This window comes from Lolium rigidum, chromosome 2 (genome assembly GCF_022539505.1).
Source record: "Lolium rigidum isolate FL_2022 chromosome 2, APGP_CSIRO_Lrig_0.1, whole genome shotgun sequence".
Lineage (NCBI taxonomy): Eukaryota > Viridiplantae > Streptophyta > Magnoliopsida > Poales > Poaceae > Lolium > Lolium rigidum.
This window is the reverse complement of record NC_061509.1, coordinates 154,523,371-154,544,723: the sequence shown is the minus strand read 5'-3', so window position 1 is coordinate 154,544,723 and position 21,353 is coordinate 154,523,371. Positions and strand designations below refer to the sequence as shown.

Sequence of the window (21,353 nt, the reverse complement as noted above, 5' to 3'; positions counted from 1 at the left end):
AACACTAGTAGGAAAAGCCTCATCAGTGGCGCGCCAAAAATGGATTCTATGGCGCATTAGAGGTGCGCCACAGAAATTTCGCCACAAAAATAAGGTTTCTGTGGCGCACCGGCCCATGCGCCACAGAATTAAGGTTTCTGTGGCGCACGTGCTCTTAGGTGCGCCACAGAAACGCGTGCGCCACAGAATTGGTTTTCAGTGCGCCACAGAATTTGCTTGTATTATACACGATTTTGTGCTGCCTGCTATACACATGCAGTTTATAGACATCAATATACAGGTTATATACATCAACATAAAGAAATATTCAGATATAATATAAATAGCATGTACATTGCACAGATATAATATAGACATCATCATCACATTACTTACAACCCGATCGAGATACATATATAGTGGCAAGTGTCAAATGTTTTTACATACAACTCTTAATTCATACAAATTTCACAATTTCGAGATACAAAGTGGTCTTCATCCGGTTCCTCCTTTGCTCCCTCCTCTCTACCCACCAGGCTCGCTTGCATCGGGGTCTTCATCCGGTTCCTACTATGTTTAAAATGGAAGAAAGCGAGACGAAGTGAGACCAACAAATCCGATGCACAAGACAAAATAGAATAAATGCCTCATATATTGTTGGTCAACACAAATACTATGGTCAGAAACCATAGTTGCAGTATACGCCGCAGTATACTTTGCAGAAGGACCCCCTTTCCCCGGCCGCCGTTCCATGAACGGGTCCTTGACGAGACAACAACGCCGACCTGCCTCTCCGGCTCAGAACCACGGCAGTCTCAGCCGCCTCCCTTGTGGCCGCGTCTCCTGCGCTCTTTTCCATGGCCGGACCACGATTGGACTCACCGGGGGCATAATGATAATCGCCATCACCACTATCCTCAAATTCCACAGGTGCAGAGTACTTTGCAGCAGATGCCACTTTTCTTCCCTCGCCGTCCAGTGAACGAGTCTTTGATGCAAAGACCGTGCCGGTCCCTGTTGCCGCGCTTCAGGCCGTGTCTCCCACGCCCTGCACTCTTCGCCTTCTTGCCCGGTGAACCAATAGACTGATCGTTCTATTGCCGTCGGCTGTCATCGGTTTCCTTATTCCAACGATCAGTCTATTGGTTCACCGGGCAAGAAGGCGAAGAGTGCAGGGCGTGGGAGACACGGCCTGAAGCGCGGCAACAGGGACCGGCATGATGCTGGGCAGGCTAGCACGGTCTTTGCATCAAGGACTCGTTCACTGGACGACGAGGGAAGAAAAGTGGGATCTGCTGCAAAGTACTCGTCACCTGTGGAGTCTGACCATAGTGGTGATGGCGATTATCATTATTCCCGGCCCCGGTGAGTCCAATCGTGGTCCGGCCATGGAGAAGAGCGCAGGAGACGCAGCCACAAGGGAGGCGGCTGGGATTGCCGTGGTTCTGCGCCGGAGAGGCAAGTCGGCGTTGTTGTCTCGTCAAGGACTCGTTCACGGAACGGTGGCCGGGGAAAGGGGGGCCTTCTACAAAGTATATTGCGGCGTATATGTGACCAAACATTCTAATCATCGGCACTAAAATGGAAGAAAGAGCCAAGTGGTATCTCAACTAGATATCATATGCCTCATACTTTGTTGGTCGAAACAAATATTAACATTCGGGGATGGAGTAAGTGAGGCCAGGTAGGATGCACAAGAGATTGATATTTGTGCCATCACACCAGGCTCACTTGCTCCACCCCCGAGTGTACGAGTGACCAAACATTCTAATCATCGGCACTAAAAAGAAAGAAAGAGCCAAGTGGTATCAACTAGATAGCATATGCCTCATACTTTGTTGGTCCAAACAAATTTTAACATTCAGGGATGGGGTCAGCGAGGTCAGGTAGGATGCACAAGAGATTGATATTTATGCCATCACACCAGGCTCACTGGCCCCACCCCAGAGTGTACAAGTGACCAAACATTCTAATCATCGGCACTAAAAAGGAAGAAAGAGCCAAGTGGTATCAACTAGATAGCATATGCCTCATACTTTGTTGGTCCAAACAAATATTAACATTCATGGATGGGGTCAGCGAGGCCAGGTAGGATGCACAAGAGATTGATATTTGTGCCATCACACCGGACTCACCGGCCCCACCCCGCAGTGTACAAGTGACCAAACATTCTAATCATCAGCAAGTACAAATAAAATTAAAGACCAAATCATTTATAAAGAGAACCATTTAGCATGGAGCAGATGCTCCGTAGGGATTATTCATCACTTGGTATAGACCAAGTGATGCATGCAAAGGAGAGGCCAGGCAAGAACCAGTAAATCCACTAAGTGATAGATATGTCTAAACAAGCAAGAACACATAGCATATCCCAGCTAACCAGATGAGACAAGTCTTGGTAGCCAACTGAATCACCTAGCACCACCTAGCCTTTTAAAACCATCAGAAACAGTCTATTTTCTTCAAAGGATACCACAGTGGCATTCATTTACATGATTCCCTACTGTGGATATCTCTATTTTCATCAAAGCCAACAAGAAATAGAAATTTATCATTACTCAGTTGAGTTCAAAACAAAGTTCAGGGTCCCATAAGGGATTAATCATCACTTGGTAGTAACCAAGTGATGCTGGCAAGAAGAGAGGCCAAGCCTCGAGCTAGTAAATCCGAGTAGAGATGGATATGCATAAGTAAGCAAGAACACATAGCCTATCCAAGTTAACCAGATAAAACCAACCTTGACAACCAACTTAATAACCTAGCATCAGCTAGTCTTTTAAACCATCAGAAACTTCCCATTTTCTTCAAAGGATACCACAGTGGCATTCATTTACATGATTCCCTACTGTGATTATCTCTATTTTCACCAAAACGAACCAATTATCCAACTATGAGATGCAACCAGTGGCAGTAGCAAGAGCTAATGAGGTCACAGCATAGCATAAGCAATCCACACCAGTAAACAAGTCCCCATCACCTTATACAGGTTCAGACTTTGGATTTGTTTCCAACAAAGGTTGGGAAACAAATCAAATCCATTTAGTTTAACTGAATCATCACCAACAAATGGTTCATTAATAAGAAGTGACAAGCATAGCACCAATTAATCAAGCAATATAGCAGCATCAGTAACAAGCATAGCACCAATTATTCAACTATAGCTCCATCAGTAACAAGCATAGCACCAATTAATCAAGCAATAGCAGCATGACCTGCACATGACACTTTACTAAAGCCAAAGCTTCAGTAAAGCAATTAATCAAGGCTTTCATGCAGTGCTTGACAGGCAACAACTGCAAGCAATGGGATCATAATTCAGTCCCTGTGCACATACCAGATAAATGGCATCAATTAACACCAACCTTCTCCCCCTCTCTGTAATTAGCCAAGTTATACAAAATAAGAAAAGGGGGACTGGAGCATAGCATGAATTGGAGCTGTAACTCATCCTATCCTTGCGTATCTAGGTATCCATCCAATCTAGTGCTACCCCTGCTGGTGCGAGGTGTAAATCAGTTTCCTCTTCGAGGCATTGACTGCTGGCATCATAGAAAGAGGCTTTTCGCTTTAAATTTTTGCCATAATAAGATGCTGCTTACTTTCTTGGCAATTGCTTGCAAGGGACTGCAACAACTAGCAACACAACAGCATCAACATCCAGAGCACAACAGCAGCACAACAACATCCAGAGAATTTCATCGAGCACTTTGTGCTCGCGCGGGAGAGGAAGAGGGAGGGGAGGGCAGAGGTGGAGCTCACCGACAACAGGGGTGGAGGAGGAGGTTGACGACGACGGCAGGGGTGGAGGAGGAGGAGGATGCGGCGGCTCCTCATCCTTGATGCGGCGCCGGACCCTCCTCCTCCACGCCGCGCCCCTCCTCCTACACGCTGCAGCGGCATGTGCTGCTGGTGGTGGCGGGGATGGGTGGAGCGTGGCGGCATGCGGCCCTCGCGGAGGAAGGCGGTGGCGACGGCGACCATGGAAGGCGGCGACGCGCGGTAGGGAGAGGGGAGAGAGAGGGGAACGGGCGAGGGAGGGGGGTACGGTAGTGATATAAGAGGCACTATTTCTGTGGCGCACCAGAACGAGTGCGCCACAGAAACAATTATTTCTGTGGCGCACCAGTATAAGTGCGCCACAGAAACACTTATTTCTGTGGCGCACCCTGTCCTATGCGCCATAGAAATAACTACACTAATTATTGGTGGTGGCAGGATGTGGGCCCCACCTCATTTCTGTGGCGCATGAGTTAGTAGTGCGCCACAAAAATAAGCTATTTTTGTGGCGCACCCTGCCAGGTGCGCCACAAAAAAGCTTTCTGTGACGTATATATGGCTGGTGTGCCACAAAACTAAGATCTCACCTATAAGGCTTTTCCTACTAGTGAAAGCAAGATCAATAACTCTATGAGCCCACAAACACAATAGCAATTCTGTTGTACATCATTTGTACTAGCGCAAGATCAACCACTAGATCAATGGGAAACATATCCATAAGTTTAGGAGTAGTCTACGACAAGATGAATGGTATACCAGAAACCAGAGGACCAAGCATTAACAAGGCCAAGCTATAGAGTTCAGCAGGTAGAAACCAACATTTAAATTAATAGATCATGCAATATATGTTCTTAGCTTTTGCATAGCTACACCAGAAAAATAAGGGGAATAATACGCAACACTTAAATCCAACCACTCTGCAACTGGAGCTAGTCCAGGAGGATTAGGAGGAACTATTTCTCTCAGATATGCATAATGGTGCTATTCTAACTCATCACAGGAGATTAGGAAAGCTACACACTAGTATCTATTCTTCATATTAATTTTTGCCTCAGCCAATTGCATCATTTGTCCGTGTAGTGGGAACTAGGGTCCCCACTACGCCTGCCACGCTGGCCACACTCAACGGACCTCCGGAGGCGCCTTGCGCGCCCCCGGCCAGCCTCAAGACAAGAAGATGGATTTCTCCAGGGACGCGGGCCCACACTTCGCTTCGGGAGGATTTCCCTTCCTGGAAAACCTTGCCGGGCGATCATCTTGCCCGCGTGATGCCCCTTCCTAGGGATGCATGTTGGACATCTGACGACGGTCACCTGTCGGCGCCATGATGGTCAGCAGGCCTTCGTCCCGTCCCATCGAAGCTCTGGAGGATGGAAGCGCAAGCAAGCAACCGCAGGCCCGCGGCATCGCCCCGCCCCCACAGCGGGAGAAGGACACCTGTAACGTATGCGGTGCCCTTTGTGCTGCCCCCTTGGCCTATAAAAGGAGGGCAGCGAGATAGTAATGTTTTTTAGGCTAGGGGGAGGAGGAGAAAAGAGCTGGAACAGAGGCGTTGGAAGTGGGAGTCTCAGCTCCATGTGTAATATGTTCATCATCATCATCATGGAAAATAAGACAAGCATGACGTAGAGGTTTTGCATTCGTGCACCCTAAACCTGGGTAAATACTTGTTTCTCTGTGTTGTGCTTGATCCCGTGTGCTTCGCCCAATGTCCTCTAGCCGAACCTAAAAAGGAATGTAAACTCCCGATGTCCGCAATCTATAGAAGGCGGTATCATTGGCCAGGCTACACAATCAAGCACACGTATATGTTCTCATCTAATGTACATATTACACCGACAAATATGTCTGGATGAATGAATCATCCAAACAGGGACAAACAACAAACTAGTAGAGCCGCCAGGATTTAAGCGACATGTGCCATCAGGATTCAAACCGCATGTTCCATCTAGATTCACACCCTACATTTTCTTGTAACTCGAAACTACCTATAAATGGCACCTCCTATATTTAGCTCATAGATAATTTAATATTGTTATGTAAGTAATACTATACTTATGTCTCGAACTTAATTCATTTCAAAATTCATTTTCAGAAGGCATAAATGATGACAATGTTTACGTGTTGTATTAAGACCTAATGCAAGCCTGAATAGATCACGACAATCACACTAACTCCATGTACGCATTAATCTGGGAGAGAACAAAGAGTATGATAATATCTAAGCTAATGAAGATAGTGACATTTTGTAGATCATTGCTGAAATTATTTCTATATCTGTCAAAAGAAAATCTTTTCGCATGAGGAAAGAACTAAAGCAATACAATGCTTTTGGTGCAAACTAATGAAATCAACTCAGGTAAAAAAACTAATGAAATCAACTGTTTGTATTGAAATACAAGTACGAATGCATGTGGGTGAGAACCATGACATACAGGCATGAATGTTTTAGCATCTAAAACGATTTTGCACATATACATCACATTGAGTATTTCTAGCAGCCCACGTTCTATCTGAGCTCACCGAATAGATCTTAGGTTTGGTCTCCCTCGCAATAACTAAGTCTTCTTTTTTACTTTCATACTCCATCTCAAGAAGATCCCCAAGTCTTCTTTTTTTACTTTCATACTTGCTTGCCAGATGATCACTAGAGCCAATCTGGAAGCTTTAATTTCTTTACTGTGTACTCTGTAAGAAGTATATGGGGGGAGTGGTGTTTTGGAACATGGGAGCATATGCTCCCTATATTTTGAAATGCATTTTACACATATTTTAAATTTAAAAAAAATTGAAACAAAAAAATTTGCACGTACATTTTCACGTGCTAAGCGCTCACAAAGTCGTTTCATAAAAAATGAACTTATCATGTGACGTGTGTAAAAAAGATAAAATTCAGTGCTAAAAACAATGCTTTTCACAGGATAAGTTTTCTCTTTTTTACATCGGCCACAAAAAATATTATTTTTTCGTGAAACTTGATGTACACACATATATTATGGAGATGTACACGTAGAATTTTTTGTCTAAATTTTCCACACTTTGAAATATGTTTTGTTGGTAGAGGGAGCATACGCACCCGGGAGCCGAATTGAATTTCCGGTATATGGGTAGTTATGGAACCGCCAATAGCTCTATGCCAAATTTATTGTACAGACATTAATTTGTACTTCTTGCTCGTGAACTTTTGTCCCGTTTTTCGAAGAAATAGCCGATCCACTTAGACTACTCATAGTGGGAGTAACTTAGGTGGTAACATCACACATCCCAAGACATTTTGGTGACATGGCATGCCATTAAGTGAAGAAAGAGAGTGAGGTGGTAACTAGCTATGTTACCATAACATCACACTTTTCAAGACAAGATGAGTCTACAACATAATAAATATAAGTTTGCACGATACTACACATATGTTACTCTCCACTATGAAGGTAGTAACATAGATTAGTAACATGTGCATGTTACTACTCTATGTTACTCTTCACTATGACTAGTCTTAGACTAGCCACAATGGGAGTATCATAAGTAGTATCATGCATGCCATGTTGGCAAAAATCTGATGTGGCACACTAATTAATGAGGTGAGAGATGAGAGTGGTATCATAATATGATACCTTATCATAGCACGTAAAACTAAAAAACTTAATGGCAAACACATCATGTACACACATTTGCATTGAGATTCTACAAAACATTAAATATGATGATACTATGATACTATCTTATGATACTATGCATTGTGGGGTTAGTATCATAAACTAGTATTATGTGCATGATACTAGTGTATGATACTTCCCATTGTGACTAGAGATCCAAACTAATTATCTTGAGATGTTAATAGATGGGTCAGTCATTTAGAGCTTGCGCATCAAGTTCTAGGATTTCCTCAATAAAGGAAGCATGGCATCTGTTAGTCAGACCCGTTCTTTAAATCCATGTAACATGCTATCTCTGTTTCATAAAAAAAAGAAGTATACTTTTTTTTTTCTGTGGTCAAACGATGCAAAGTTTGACCAAGAATTTTGAAAAAAACTATCAACAATTATAATACTATATAGATATAATATGAAAACATATTTTAAAATGTATCTAATACAATTGATTTGACATTGTACAAATTGATACTTTGTTTCTAAAAGTTTAGCCAAGTTGACGTGCTAAAATTTATAGGCCTTCATGGAACTGAGGTAGTAGTGAACACCCGAAATTAAAATAACCAACAAGCGTAAACACCCAATTGGTGGATGAACCATGGGTTCCCGTAACAAGAACCATTGTAATACAAAAAACATGGACGTTCACAAATGATGTTTTCAGTTGGTTTTCGAGCAATATGCCATCTTTTTGTGAAATTGAATTATTAAAAATAGTTAATGAACCTCAAGATTAGACACACTCATGGTCGCTTACAGAAGTTAGGATTGTACATGGTCGACAAATGGTGTAATAGCATACAAGGTCATAATCAAGTCTAAAAATATTGAAAGCATTGGCATGAATTGTCACTAGTGTATTTTTCAAATCCAAATATAGTACAACCAAATTTCCAATCCAAATTTGACTCACTCATTAAAAAAGGTACAAATCCATTCATAAAGAGGTTTAGGATATTAAATGAAGAAAATGGACTATCTCATATCTAAATATCAAAAAGGAAACTAGAGCTTAAGAGAGAAAAGTGTCGCACTAGGAAGTGTTATCATTGTAGTGCAACTAAGTCTAGTACAACCATCCGTTGCACTCGGATGACCCACATAAACATTTCTTCTTCTTGATGTTACCTTGGGGGTCACGGACACCATCTATGGTATAATTATAGTCATATGATAGCGGTTGGAGCGGAGGAATATCCACATCAGCAAAGAGAGCGATGTGAGGCATACTCTTATTGTCGTGGTCATAGAGCACATTTTGTGAAAAAAGGTTGCCGCTGCAGCTATGGTTGATGAACCTCGCAAAGTTGCCGGATTTAAGAGCATCCACAGCAATGTCATTTACTTCACCTTCTTGAGGACCACTTCGAAGCGAGGGAATAGTCTTTAATAAGTTGTCCCAACGAGATACATTATAATAGTTGTGACCAATATTGAACAAGTACTCATCATTTTCCGTCTTCTCAGCATCTTCATCCTTCACTAACTCTCCTGTGTATTCACACACAAAGCTTCCGTTGGGTATAAAATCAAGGGTTCGCACTCCCCATCCCATTGATTTCGTCTTGAAGACTTGAAGGCGAAACTTGATTCCACGTTGGCTCACTCTGTTGTGACAGGTTGGAGGGCACTTGCATGAAGGCCCGCACTCATAAATAAGAGGTTTTTCCCCAAAGGTTCTACCATTTTTGCTGAAGGGGATCTTCCCTCCATTTTTCACAGCACATGCACACTTTGGAGAGTTCAAACATCCACCAACGCAATCACAGCCTGATGGAGGCTCTAGCTGATAGTTTATGGGATATTGCATGTATGAAATGTAGGAAAATGGCATTGGGTACTCATTCGATACGGAGTTGATGGCGGATATAGGGATATTCTCGAGACCTGCCGATATATCTACAACGAAAGTGCCATTGGATGGTGGTTCTGCCATTCGTTTTTTCACAAGCTCTTGAATGTCGATATGTGGTTGCCCTGGCATTCTTCTAAGATGAAAAGTATTAACAAATTGGTCTTCGGTAATCTTCTCTCGGCAGAATTTCTCGACTAAATACAAACCACCATAAACATAATACGTATCCCCTTCAGACCGAGAATGTTCACCCAGATGAGCCATAGACCTGTAAATAACACGAACTTGTGTTTTATTATCCATACTCCGCTTCAGTGCCATGTCTGTGCCTTCCATCTTCTGGTCGGCGGTGGCAGCCGTTGATCCAACATGCAGCAAGAAATCCAGATTGTGATTTAGGGCAGAATGCTGCGCGTACGACACGATGCTAACGGCCAGACATGCCCTGCCCTTTTTGATGTAATCAACACACGACTCCTGCGAACGGTGGAGACCAACTAGGAACAACTCCTTGTTAGAATCAAACACGTCGCCAACCTGAACTCCAGGCAGGCTACCCTCGTACCTCTTGTCACCGTGTTCAACACAGAACCTCTCCCTGAAGACTAGGAAAGCCCCCAGATCATCATGTGTAATGCCATCTTCTTGCTCTCTACGCTTGTTCTTCTCTTCCTCCAGGAGAGTTTTGTAAATCACCCTGAACTCGTGCAGAGAAGCTATGACACTTTCTCTGGTGATGGTAACTCTGTTCTTTGGAGTAATCTTCTTCTCTTTGGGTACAGAAGAAGCAGATCCCGTCTGAACTTGCGCGGCAGCAGAAAATTGGACACGAGATCGTTTACCTGCAGTTGCCGGAGCGCACTGCCTGGAACCATCTTCGAACTTGGATGATCCTCTTGTTCCAGGAGGTCCATCAGATCCATTATTAATAATGGGGTTTAAACCCTGTGATGATGACCACGTCCGCTTGTACCCAATCTGGAATCTCCATGGCACCAAGGCTTTACGCCCCTTGCGGCAGCCTGTTGCTGCGCCGCCACCACATGTACCGAAACCTATTGATTTGCTATCTCTCGGTGGTGAATTTTCCTTCCCCATAGCGGGATTGAGCTGAAAACCCTGCGGATTGGCACCTCTCTCGGAAGCGTGCTTAGCATCAGAACGGCCGCACGTCATAGTCTCCGCAACAGGCACGCTCCCACCTTCCATCGTCTTGCACGGTCAGATGAGATCAAACCAGCATCGCCAGAGACCTACACGCATCGGCATTGCATTGAGGTGTCAGAGAAAATTGCGTGGAACGGACCACGGAGCAGGAGAACCGAGCGTCGGCGGCCGTGCTGTAGATACATACATACCTGACGGAAACGGAGGAGGATGGGGGATCTGCGTGTCTGGTTGCCGGCATGGTGATGGTGGTGTGACCTGGATCGAGGTTTTGAGTGCGGCTGTGGATCGGAATTGCCCGATGTGGCCCCTAAACTTACGGGGGGGGGGGGATCAGCTCCCGGAGATCGTGATGGATATATATATGCTTATGAATTTGAGTGAAATTCGGACGAGCTACGGACTACCATATATGCTCCGTATTTTTTTCATCGTATACCAAGCGAATAGGTAAAACAGGCGGGGATGGTGGGCTTTCTGAACCGAAGTTTATTCATGAATCGTGCTAAGCCTTGACTTCCCTGTCACCCTGTGCTGCGGCTTCACTTTCCCCTCCTTCCCCTCGTTTTTTTTTTTTGAGAAACACAGTACAAAGATTCCTAGGTCTCCGACCATCGTCAATGTTGTGGATATGCTAGCTAGGTATATCACAATAGGGTCTCAATTTCGGCAAGCCCAGATGGCCCACAGATGGTGGTGGGGCCTAGGCCTAACCGTGCGACCCAGTCTCCTCCATCTTAGTTCTTCCAGCAACTGGGTCGCACGGTTAGGCCTAGGCCCCACCACCATCTGTGGACCATCTGGGCTTGCCGAAATTGAGACCCTATTGTGATATACCTAGCTAGCATATCCACAACATTGACGATGGTCGGAGGCCTAGGAATCTGAACTTTTCGGCTTCTAGGCCGACAGCTCCCGGAGATCGTGATGGATATATATATGCTTATGAATTTGAGTGAAATTCGGACGAGCTACGGACTACCATATATGGTCCGTATTTTTTTCATCGTATACCAAGCGAATAGGTAAAACAGGCGGGGATGGTGGGCTTTCTGAACCGAAGTTTATTCATGAATCGTGCTAAGCCTTGACTTCCCTGTCACCCTGTGCTGCGGCTTCACTTTCCCCTCCTTCCCCTCGTTCTGTTCATGCAACATTCTTTTTTTTTAAAAAAGTAATAATTTCCCAGTTATATTGGAACTCAGAGCAAGTCTAAATTATACTGAAACATCCTTATCCATTTCATCGCTGGACATAGTATATTTCAAAGAGCAATGATCCTTTGTCTAAGTCGATGGAATTAAGCAAACAAAGGTTGAATTGTCCATATCATATTTAGTTAAGTTTTTCTTCTCAGTCATAACCATCAAAAAATTCCACAGGCAAGGTAATGCTTCTCGACGTTTGAGGAGATCATAGACTTCCTTATCTTTTAATTTTTTTTTCATTTTAGAAATAATGTGCGCTTATGAAAATTTTCACAAATATTACAGTGTCGTGTTGTCGAAGCCGACTGCGCATGGTCGGCCTAGAAGCCGAAAAGTTCAGATTCCTAGGCCTCCGACCATCGTCAATGTTGTGGATATGCTAGCTAGGTATATCACAATAGGGTCTCAATTTCGGCAAGCCCAGATGACCCACAGATGGTGGTGGGGCCTAGGCCTAACCGTGCGACCCAGTTGCTGGAAGAACTAAGATGGAGGAGTCTACCCCGGAGAGCGTTAGTTGGATCCAGCACATAAATGTTGGTTGGATCCTTGTCGTACACGACAAGATAACTTAACGTAGTTTATGCGCATTTATAAGCCATATCTTGGAAGTCTTAGAGGCACCACTTAACTCATTGTAATCTCGCAACTTTTTCTTAATAATTTCAGACAACCAGCAGTAAGACCTCGCCACCATCGTGAGATTTCCAAAGCTGGGTAATTCGTGCGTCCCTGTCCCTGCGACTCCTCGCTCCATGGCCCCCTCTCTCCCCTCTGTGAGGCACCCCTCATCGAAGTACGATTGTATATGAAACGACAGTTGGCGCCCACCATGGGGCCATCAGCGTCGAGAGCCGGATCCAGGCGGGATTCGCCTTCGCAGGCATGCTCAGCGCTAGCAACTACCGCATCATCCGCAATGCCGAGTGTTGAATTCCCGCTAAGGAGAACACCATCCACGGTTCCATCACCCCGATCGGAGAAATTCACCTCTTGATTGGCGAAATCGCGATCGCTGGATCTAGCCCCGTACAGACCACCGTTGATCCAGATCCACTAATAGAAAAAAAGGCTTGTAGGGTTTGAGCTACTGCCGGGGTGCCAAAAATGTTGTCTGTCGGCGCTATAGTACTGTTGGTGCACCAATTTTGTGGGCGTCGATGATGTCCAAATAAGTAAACATAAAATGGTATTTTATTCACAAAGTGGGCTTCTTAACTTAGTTAGGGATGTAATCGCCTACTTTGAAGCAATCAAACTAAGAGTCTGTAGTAAATTGGATGCATCTCGAGCTCCCCTTGGTGGAAACGTCTTCAATAATTAGTATCTGATGACTGTGAATTAATTTTCATATTTTTTTAAATAGAAATCATTTATTACAAATGAAATAAGCTCGCTAATAGGAAATGTTGAAACAAAATTCCGGACTAGCCAACATATTCCTTGTGCGTGGGTCATGATTTAGGGTACATTGAATCCTGAAATACAAGACAACGCAATAAGCAAAGCTGAAATGGTAATTTATTCATAAACCAGGTTTGTTAACTTAATTAGAGATGGAACCTCATACTTAATTTGTACCAACCAAACCAAATGTTTTAACAAATTAGCTACATCTCGAGCTCACATTGATGGAAAAGACTTTATTAATTAGTATCCGATGAATATGAAATAATGTTCATGTTTGCTAGACGTAAATCATTTGTTACAAATAAAATAATCTTGTTAATACGAAATGTTGAAATAAAAGACAAGACTAGCTAAAATATAGTTTCCTTGTGCGTGGCGTCATGATTTAGGGTACATTGACTCCTAAAAAAGATCACAGAAGTAAGCAAAGCGAAAATGGTAGTTTATTCACAAAGTAGGCTTATTAACTTAATTAGAAATGAAACCTCCTACTTAATTTGATACATGCAATACAAGAGTTCGTAACAATTGGCTGCATCTCGAGCTCAGCTTGCTGGGAAATACTTAATTAATATTCATGTTTTCTAGATATAAATAAATTATTATTCAAATAAAATAAGCTTGTTAATAGGAAATATTGAAATAAAAGGCAGAACTAGCCAAAATATAGTTTTTTTGCCCATGGAACCATGATTTAGGGTACATTGACTCCTGAAAAATAGGGCAAGCCAATAAGAAAGGCTGAAATAGTAGTTTATTCATAAAGTGAGCTTATTAACTTAATTAGAGATGGAACCTCCTACTTTTGAGTAACCAAACCAAGAGTTTATAGAAAATTAGGTGCATTTTGAGCTCACCTTTCTTGGTAATACTATATTAATTATCTGATAAATGTGAATTAATGTTCATGTTTGCTAGCCAGAAATAATTTATTAAAAATAAAATAAGGCTATTAATAGAAAATATTAAAATAATATGCAGGACTAGCCAAAATATAGTTTTCTTGTGCGCGGGGTCATAATTTAGGATACACTAGTTGAATGCCCGTGCGTTGCTACGGCCTTGTTAATTTATTTCATGACAAACATATAAGGATAATATTACGAAAAATTCATATATGTCCAAAGAGCTACATCAAATTCCAGAAATTGGAAGATTCTTATTTGCTTCAAATGCAATTCCATGAGATGTTATAATTTGACATCGTATGCATAAAAATAAATAATCCAACAATCATCAGTTATATAATTATTTTATTAAGTAAGATTCCACTTCACACGTAGACCACTTCGTGTAATAGTTTTCATACACATTGCCCTTGCGATGTTGAAGCTCGAGCTAGGCTGCGAGACCTAGGAGTTGGTCTATTACGCTTCATGTCTCACTTGAGCCCTTGTTTATCAGATTATCCAATTGAACAAGAACGAAGCTTGTCATGGTTGCACCTCCACCTTTATGCCTCACTGCTTATAACCAAAAAAAGTGGAAAGTTATTTATCATAAATATCATCCAATTTTATGAACACAAGCCATATTGGTGGTCCTTGCAATCGTTAGATTCAACTCTTCTTTAGAAACTCATTAAATTTAACTTTATCGCTATCAACTTTTTTGACTGTAGTCTTGCTATTTCATGAGCTCTAAGTAGTTACTTACTATAATCTAGAATCATGTCAACCTCGGCATCTAACAATCCACCACTATGAAAAATGGAAGAAACTAATTAGCAGGCATGTCTCATACGCAACCTTAACTTTCATGGACCCAAAATGGTAGTAACTAAATAAAGAGGAGCCTATATTTGTGGCAAAAAACAGAAAAGCGTCATCAACCTTAACTACTCATTTTCTATTTTTTCAAGAAAACTCTCCTTGACTTAATTATTACTTAAATACCATCAAGTACTATTGCAGAAATAATTTTCAAAAATATACTTCTATATTTTTGCAAATTGACTCTTAGATACACAAACTTATTGGTTGTTAACCATGTCCATTGCCGGAACATGGACTAATTCCAAAGAAATTGGTTCGACCAAGATTGCTATAACTATTTCAGAGCAAAAAAAAAAACATAACAAAATTTCACATTACCATCTGCCAGTGCAATCAATTGAACAAATCATGGACATAAAAAAAATCAAAGAGAAATGAAGGGACGAGACCTCCTGATCAGCAGCACACTGGTGGTCGAGCAGGCCAACATAGGTGGCGCAGCTCGGGTGGAGGAGTTTGGTCGGCTACAGGTGATCAAGACGCGACAGATTGGTTTGAGAACACAGAGCTGCTCAAAATAGGAACTATCATCCCATAGTTTCTATTACACAATGAAAGGCCCACCAGGAATTCACATTTATTTTCTGTCATGAAACCTGGAGCCTACTACAATTCCTCTTAAACTTAATCATGCAATTGCACAGCAGAATCACCTAAAGTTGACACAAGCTGTGCATGTGAAAGAAAGAAAAAATATCTTCTGAATCTACGACTGCTGGAAGTCAGCTCATGCGCAACCGATCGGATTATGACTCAATCACAATAGTAATCAATAAAAATAGCTAAGAACAAACTGCTAAGGGAAAACCTATTCAATGATGCAAATAGGATATTTTTGCAATCATTTTTTCTCACATCAAGTAAATTCGTAATTTTTTGAGTGAAGAAAGGCACAATCTAAGCAACAATACCAAACAGATGATTACAATCTTTAACCATCTACCGTCTGTAATAGAAAAGAAGAATATACCACAATGGTTATTTAATACATGAGCTTATGTTAGGGAGTTCCAAACCTTCAACTTATTGTCGGTCAACTGGGAGAGATAGCATAATGAAGTACCAGACTCCATATTCATGCATCCCAATACGTAAACACAGTTGAATGTAGCCCAATAGTCGAATGTTTTCAAATTTAGATATTTTTGGTGAAAAACAAAGACAGTGTGAGGAAACAAGAAACTAACAACACCAAATCCTTGACCAGAAGAATCTCGTAGTCTCACATCCATATAGTAAGCGTGGACCTCTACAAGAAGTTGGCAGACTGCATAGCAGGAGTAACATGATAGCGACCTTTACGAGAGAAGTAACTTATCTGCAATTCTCAAGAGTTTTTCTCGTGTTTCCAAAGTCTGTAGTTCATTTGTGAAAAAAAGAGGTAAGGACTGAGAAATATGGAACTAAAATGGTTTTGTGTTCATCGCCTTACCCAAGTGGTTGGATGCCGGCGTCTCCTCCGATTTGTCACAGGAAGGACGGCATGATCGCCAACAATGTGTCACCGCCTCCACCTTTCTCTACTCCTCTCGTGTGGTTGGCCTTGTATTAAGCATCAGTTTGTTAATTTAGACTTGATTGATTCCTGGTGAGGATACATAATGCATTAAGATTAAATTAAAACTAAAAGGACATCTTATTAATTGTTGATAAAAGTGTAGACAAAAAAGCAATGTAGATGAGAGAATTGAAATTGAATATACATCAGTACAACAACCATGATTATTAGTATTGCTTGGTTTTGATAATATTATCAGTGTTATAGGATCCTAGGCGGAAACATCAGCACCACTGACTCGAGTGCTGAGAAACCAATATATGAACCATTTCTCGGTAGGATCCTTGATCAGGCTGACTCCTTGCCTCGTTATTGTTGTCCATACATGATGTCCTCTCCTTAGTGACTTTTTTTATATTTTAGTTCCAACTGCAAGAAAAATGGAGCAACCAAAGAAATAGACTTATGGCTGACTGCAGGTTTTTGGACTTATGGCTCAGTGTAGGTTTTTGGAGCAACCAAAAAAAGTCAATGTAGATACTCAAGAACCCATAAATCAAACAAACCTTGAGTTTCACTCGGACAAAATAATGATCATTTCTTGTTACTTTGCACCCTTTCCATGAATAAATCAGGAATCCAGAGAACGAAGAAAAGCGCTGGCACTATTCTCCTCCTGTAGATTGCACATAATGAGGCTGAGATGGCCTGGTATAAGATAATAGCATGTCAATTGACGAAGGGATTTTGGAAAATCACATAGCACCACAAGATTTTGGAGAACTAAATTCGTTTGGATGCGGGATTTTAGCAACTCACAAAGCAACCACAGCGTGCATGGCGAAGCTTCGGTAGACGGCAGGGTGGTTCCTCGGCGAGGCGCGCGCATCGCCGGTCGATCTAGGCGCGTCCCCTCGATCTCCCGAGCCGACGCTTGAAGTCGGCTTTTGGCTTGGAAGTCACACGGTGCGGGGGGTCGCGGGACCGGTCCGTCCAACCCATGGCCACAGCCTGAGACAAAGGCGACTTATGGTGAATTGGGGAGGATTTCGATCGATGCTGATATGGTCGGGGAGATGGAGACGAGCATGGTGGTTTTGGCAATTGAGATCTGGTGATTTGTTAGCACTTAGCAGGTTAGAAATTTGGCAAGTAAGATAGCGTGATTAGTCCCATAGAGAGATTTAGGCAACGATTAAATCTTAATTTGAGTCATTTTGGCAGGAGATGAGGAGGGCTGATTCGTATCATGAAAAACTCTTGAGAATTTTTATAATTAATTTCTATCGTGAGCGCTGACAAAGGAAAGGAGGGGCAACTTGCCATAAAATTAGATCGGACGAATCAGAAAGGAGAGGTAACTTGCCATAAAATTAGATCGGACGAAGCGGAGACCGTGAGATTGATTGGATGGCCAGGATCTTTTCAATAACGACCACCAAAGTGCGTTGAGTGTCAAACGTCCAACTCCCATTTAATAGTAAATATTGACTCCTGAAAAATAGTGGAAGGCAATAAGAAAATCTGAAATGGTAGTTTATTCACAAAATGAGCTTGTCAACATGATGACCGTCGGCACGGTGAATTATTTCGTCATCTCGCTGCACTTCATACACTTCACACTTCTTCGATTCCTCCACCTTCATAAACTTGATCGCTGCGATTTGTGCAGTTTCATACTCCTTCCATTCGTAAATATAGGCTGTATAGCTTTTGGTACGAATATTAAAGAACACACTTGGAGGCAAAGCTATAGCAGTTTTAGGCGAGATTACCCTAACTAATTGACGTGAGAAAATAGAGAAGTTTACATTAGATAAGAAAACGTAATAAATTTTCTATAAAAAATCTCCATACAAGTGGTTCACCGGAATATACCTTATATTTCAGATTTTTTTTCTCAAAAAAACATAGGGCTTATACTTACCTATATAAAAGTTGATCAGTTTCACGCTCTATGTTTGCTGATGGTACTGTTTATGAGCTATTTTCTCTCTCGCTCCTCCAATCTAATCTCAACACGTACGTATCTACAATAGATTAGTCAATTTCCGTAAAAGAAAAATATTACCGAGCAGGGCAACCGGCTACCGGTTACAGGCCTTCGTGCAGTCAAAGCGGGCGGTACCCAGTTTTCACTGATCAGCTTCCACGTGCCCACCTCTCCTAGGCCCAACCGCTTAAGAGCATCATGTATAGGTTTTTTGGTTTTCTTTTTTCTCCCCCTGCTCACAAATCAACCAGAGCGCCGCCTTTTCCCGCGATGGAGCAAAGGACGACCAAGGCGACGTGCGTGTCGGTGGCGGCGACCTCGGCGCAGAGCAGGAGCGTGCATGGGACAGCGACCTTGGGGATGGGGCAGGCGCGTGCCCGCGGCGGTGACCGCGGGGCGGGGCAGGAGCGTGCCCGGGACGGCACCCTTAGGGCGGAGCAGGCGCTGGTCTTGGACGGCCACCTTGGGGCGGTGGCGGCGCGGTCCTGGGGCGGATCACGCGCGGGTGAGGGAAGAGAAGGAGCAGATGTTTTTGGTTTATATGGTGCAGTAGTGTGCGACAGGCACCAGGTGCATGTCGTTTGGGCACATACATTGTCTGTTGTTTGGCGGACGGGCGAGACAAAGAGTTTCAGAGTTTCAGTTACAGCCGTTCGTTTTTGTTTTGATCAGGACTCCGTTTAGGGTTTGCTTAGCTCTTTAAATAGAGGGGTATAGCCTGTTTTTGTGTGTGTACGTCTCAGAGAGGAACTCAGATTAGGTCTAGCCTAGATTAATTTGGAGAGTTCTTGGATGCGGCATGCATCTTCTGTAAACCGATCGACATCGTTGCAATCAAGTGATCTTTGGCGGTGTCATCTCGAAGCTTCTCTGATCTTCGAAAATTCTTTGTGTTAGATCTATCTAATACTTTGCTGCAACTTTTTGATGAGATCAAGGGAAGTTTGTGATGCGATTAATCTATCTTTCTTGTTAATTCTCGAAATCAGATCTAAATTGATTTTCGCAGTTTTTCTGTCAGCGGTTACTGTTTTGATCGTATCTTTAGTTTCGTAACTCCGATTGGGCTGATTCTTGTTGCCTTGATTGTAGGATAACGTTGCATAGAAAACAAAAATTTTCCTACCGCGAACACGTAATCCAAGCCAAGATGCAATCTAGAAGACGGTAGCAACGAGGGGGTATCGAGTCTCACCCTTGAAGAGATTCCAAAGCCTACAAGATGAGGCTCTTGTTGCTGCGGTAGACGTTCACTTGCCGCTTGCAAAAGCGCGTAGAAGATCTTGATCACGATCGGTTCCGGCGCCACGAACGGGCAGCACCTCCGTACTCGGTCATACGTTCGGTTGTTGATGAAGACGACGTCCACCTCCCCGTTCCAGCGGGCAGCGGAAGTAGTAGCTCCTCTTGAATCCGACGAGCACGACGGCGTGGTGTCGGTGGTGGTGGAGAAATCCGGCGGAGCTTCGCTTAAGCGTGCGGGATATGGTGGAGGAGAGAGACCGCTAGGGTTTGGGGAGAGGGGCGCCGGCTAGGGCACCCTTGAGGGGTGCGGCCATGGTGGTGGCTTGAGTGGCCGGCCAGCCCCTCTCTCCCTTCTTTATATAGGTGGAGGCCCCAAGGTTTAGGTCAAAGAGTCCGAATAAGACCCCAACAAAACCTTCCAAGTGTCCAAACCTAGGGGGAGTGGGACTCCCCCTTTCCTTGGTGGGGTGGCCGGCCACCATGGTGGGGAGTCCACTTGGGACTCCTCCTCCCTTAGGTTGGCCGGCCAAGGTGGGTGGAGTCCCTCTGGGACTCCACCTTCCATCCTTATTTCTTCCGGACTTTTCTAGAACCTTCTAGAACCTTCCGTAGTGAAGGAGATATGCCCTAGAGGCAATAATAAAGTGGTTATTATTTATATCTTTATGTTTATGATAAATGTTTATATATCATGCTATAATTGTATTAACCGAAACATTAGTACATGTGTGATATGTAGACAACAAGAAGTCCCTAGTATGCCTCTTAAACTAGCTTGTTGATTAATGGATGATTAGTTTCATAATCATGAACATTGGATGTTATTAATAACAAGGTTATATCATTATATGAATGATGTAATGGACACACCCAATTAAGCGTAGCATAAGATCTCGTCATTAAGTTATTTGCTATAAGCTTTCGATACATAGTTACCTAGTCCTTATGACCATGAGATCATGTAAATCACTTATACCGGAAAGGTACTTTGATTACATCAAACGCCACTGCGTAAATGGGTGGTTATAAAGGTGGGATTAAGTATCCGGAAAGTATGAGTTGAGGCATATGGATCAACAGTGGGATTTGTCCATCCCGATGACGGATAGATATACTCGGGCCCTCTCGGTGGAATGTCGTCTAATGTCTTGCAAGCATATGAATAAGTTCATAAGAGACCACATACCACGGTACGAGTAAAGAGTACTTGTCAGGAGACGAGGTTGACAAGGTATAGAGTGATACCGATGATCAAACCTCGGACAAGTAAAAATATCGCGTGACAAAGGGAATTGGTATCGTATGTGAATGGTTCATTCGATCACTGAAGTCATCGTTGAATATGTGGGAGCCATTATGGATCTCCGGATCCCGCTATTGGTTATTGGTCGGAGTGAGTACTCAACCATGTCCGCATAGTTCACGAACCGTAGGGTGACACACTTAAAGTTGGATGTTGAAATGGTAGAACTTGAATATGGAATGGAGTTCGAATATTTGTTCGGAGTCCCGGATGAGATCCCGGACATCACGAGGAGTTCCGGAATGGTCCGGAGAATAAGATTCATATATAGGAAGTCATATTCCAAGTTTGGAAATGATCCGGTACATTTATGGCAGGTTCTAGAAGGTTCTAGAAAAGTCCGGAAGAAATCACCATGGAAAGTAGAGTCCCGGAGGGACTCCACCTTGCATGGACAGCCAACCCTAAAGGGGAGGAGTCCAAGGTGGACTCCCCTAGGGTGGCCGGCCAACCCCCTCATGGAAGGGGGAATCCCACCCCAAGTGGGATTCCC

General features: G+C 43.1%; 1 protein-coding gene across 1 annotated transcript; it reads right to left on the bottom strand.

Moving 5' to 3' along the window:
• Nucleotides 1–8,472: 8,472 nt before the first annotated feature.
• On the bottom strand, nt 8,473–10,470 carry LOC124690238 (histone-lysine N-methyltransferase, H3 lysine-9 specific SUVH5-like). The gene is made up of 2 exons (XM_047223650.1): nt 9,591–10,470; nt 8,473–9,305 (listed from the first exon to the last, which is right to left on the bottom strand). Exons 1-2 carry the CDS (start codon nt 10,468–10,470, stop codon nt 8,473–8,475), a joined length of 1,713 nt encoding a protein of 570 aa, XP_047079606.1.
• Between the last annotated feature and the right edge of the window lie 10,883 nt (nt 10,471–21,353).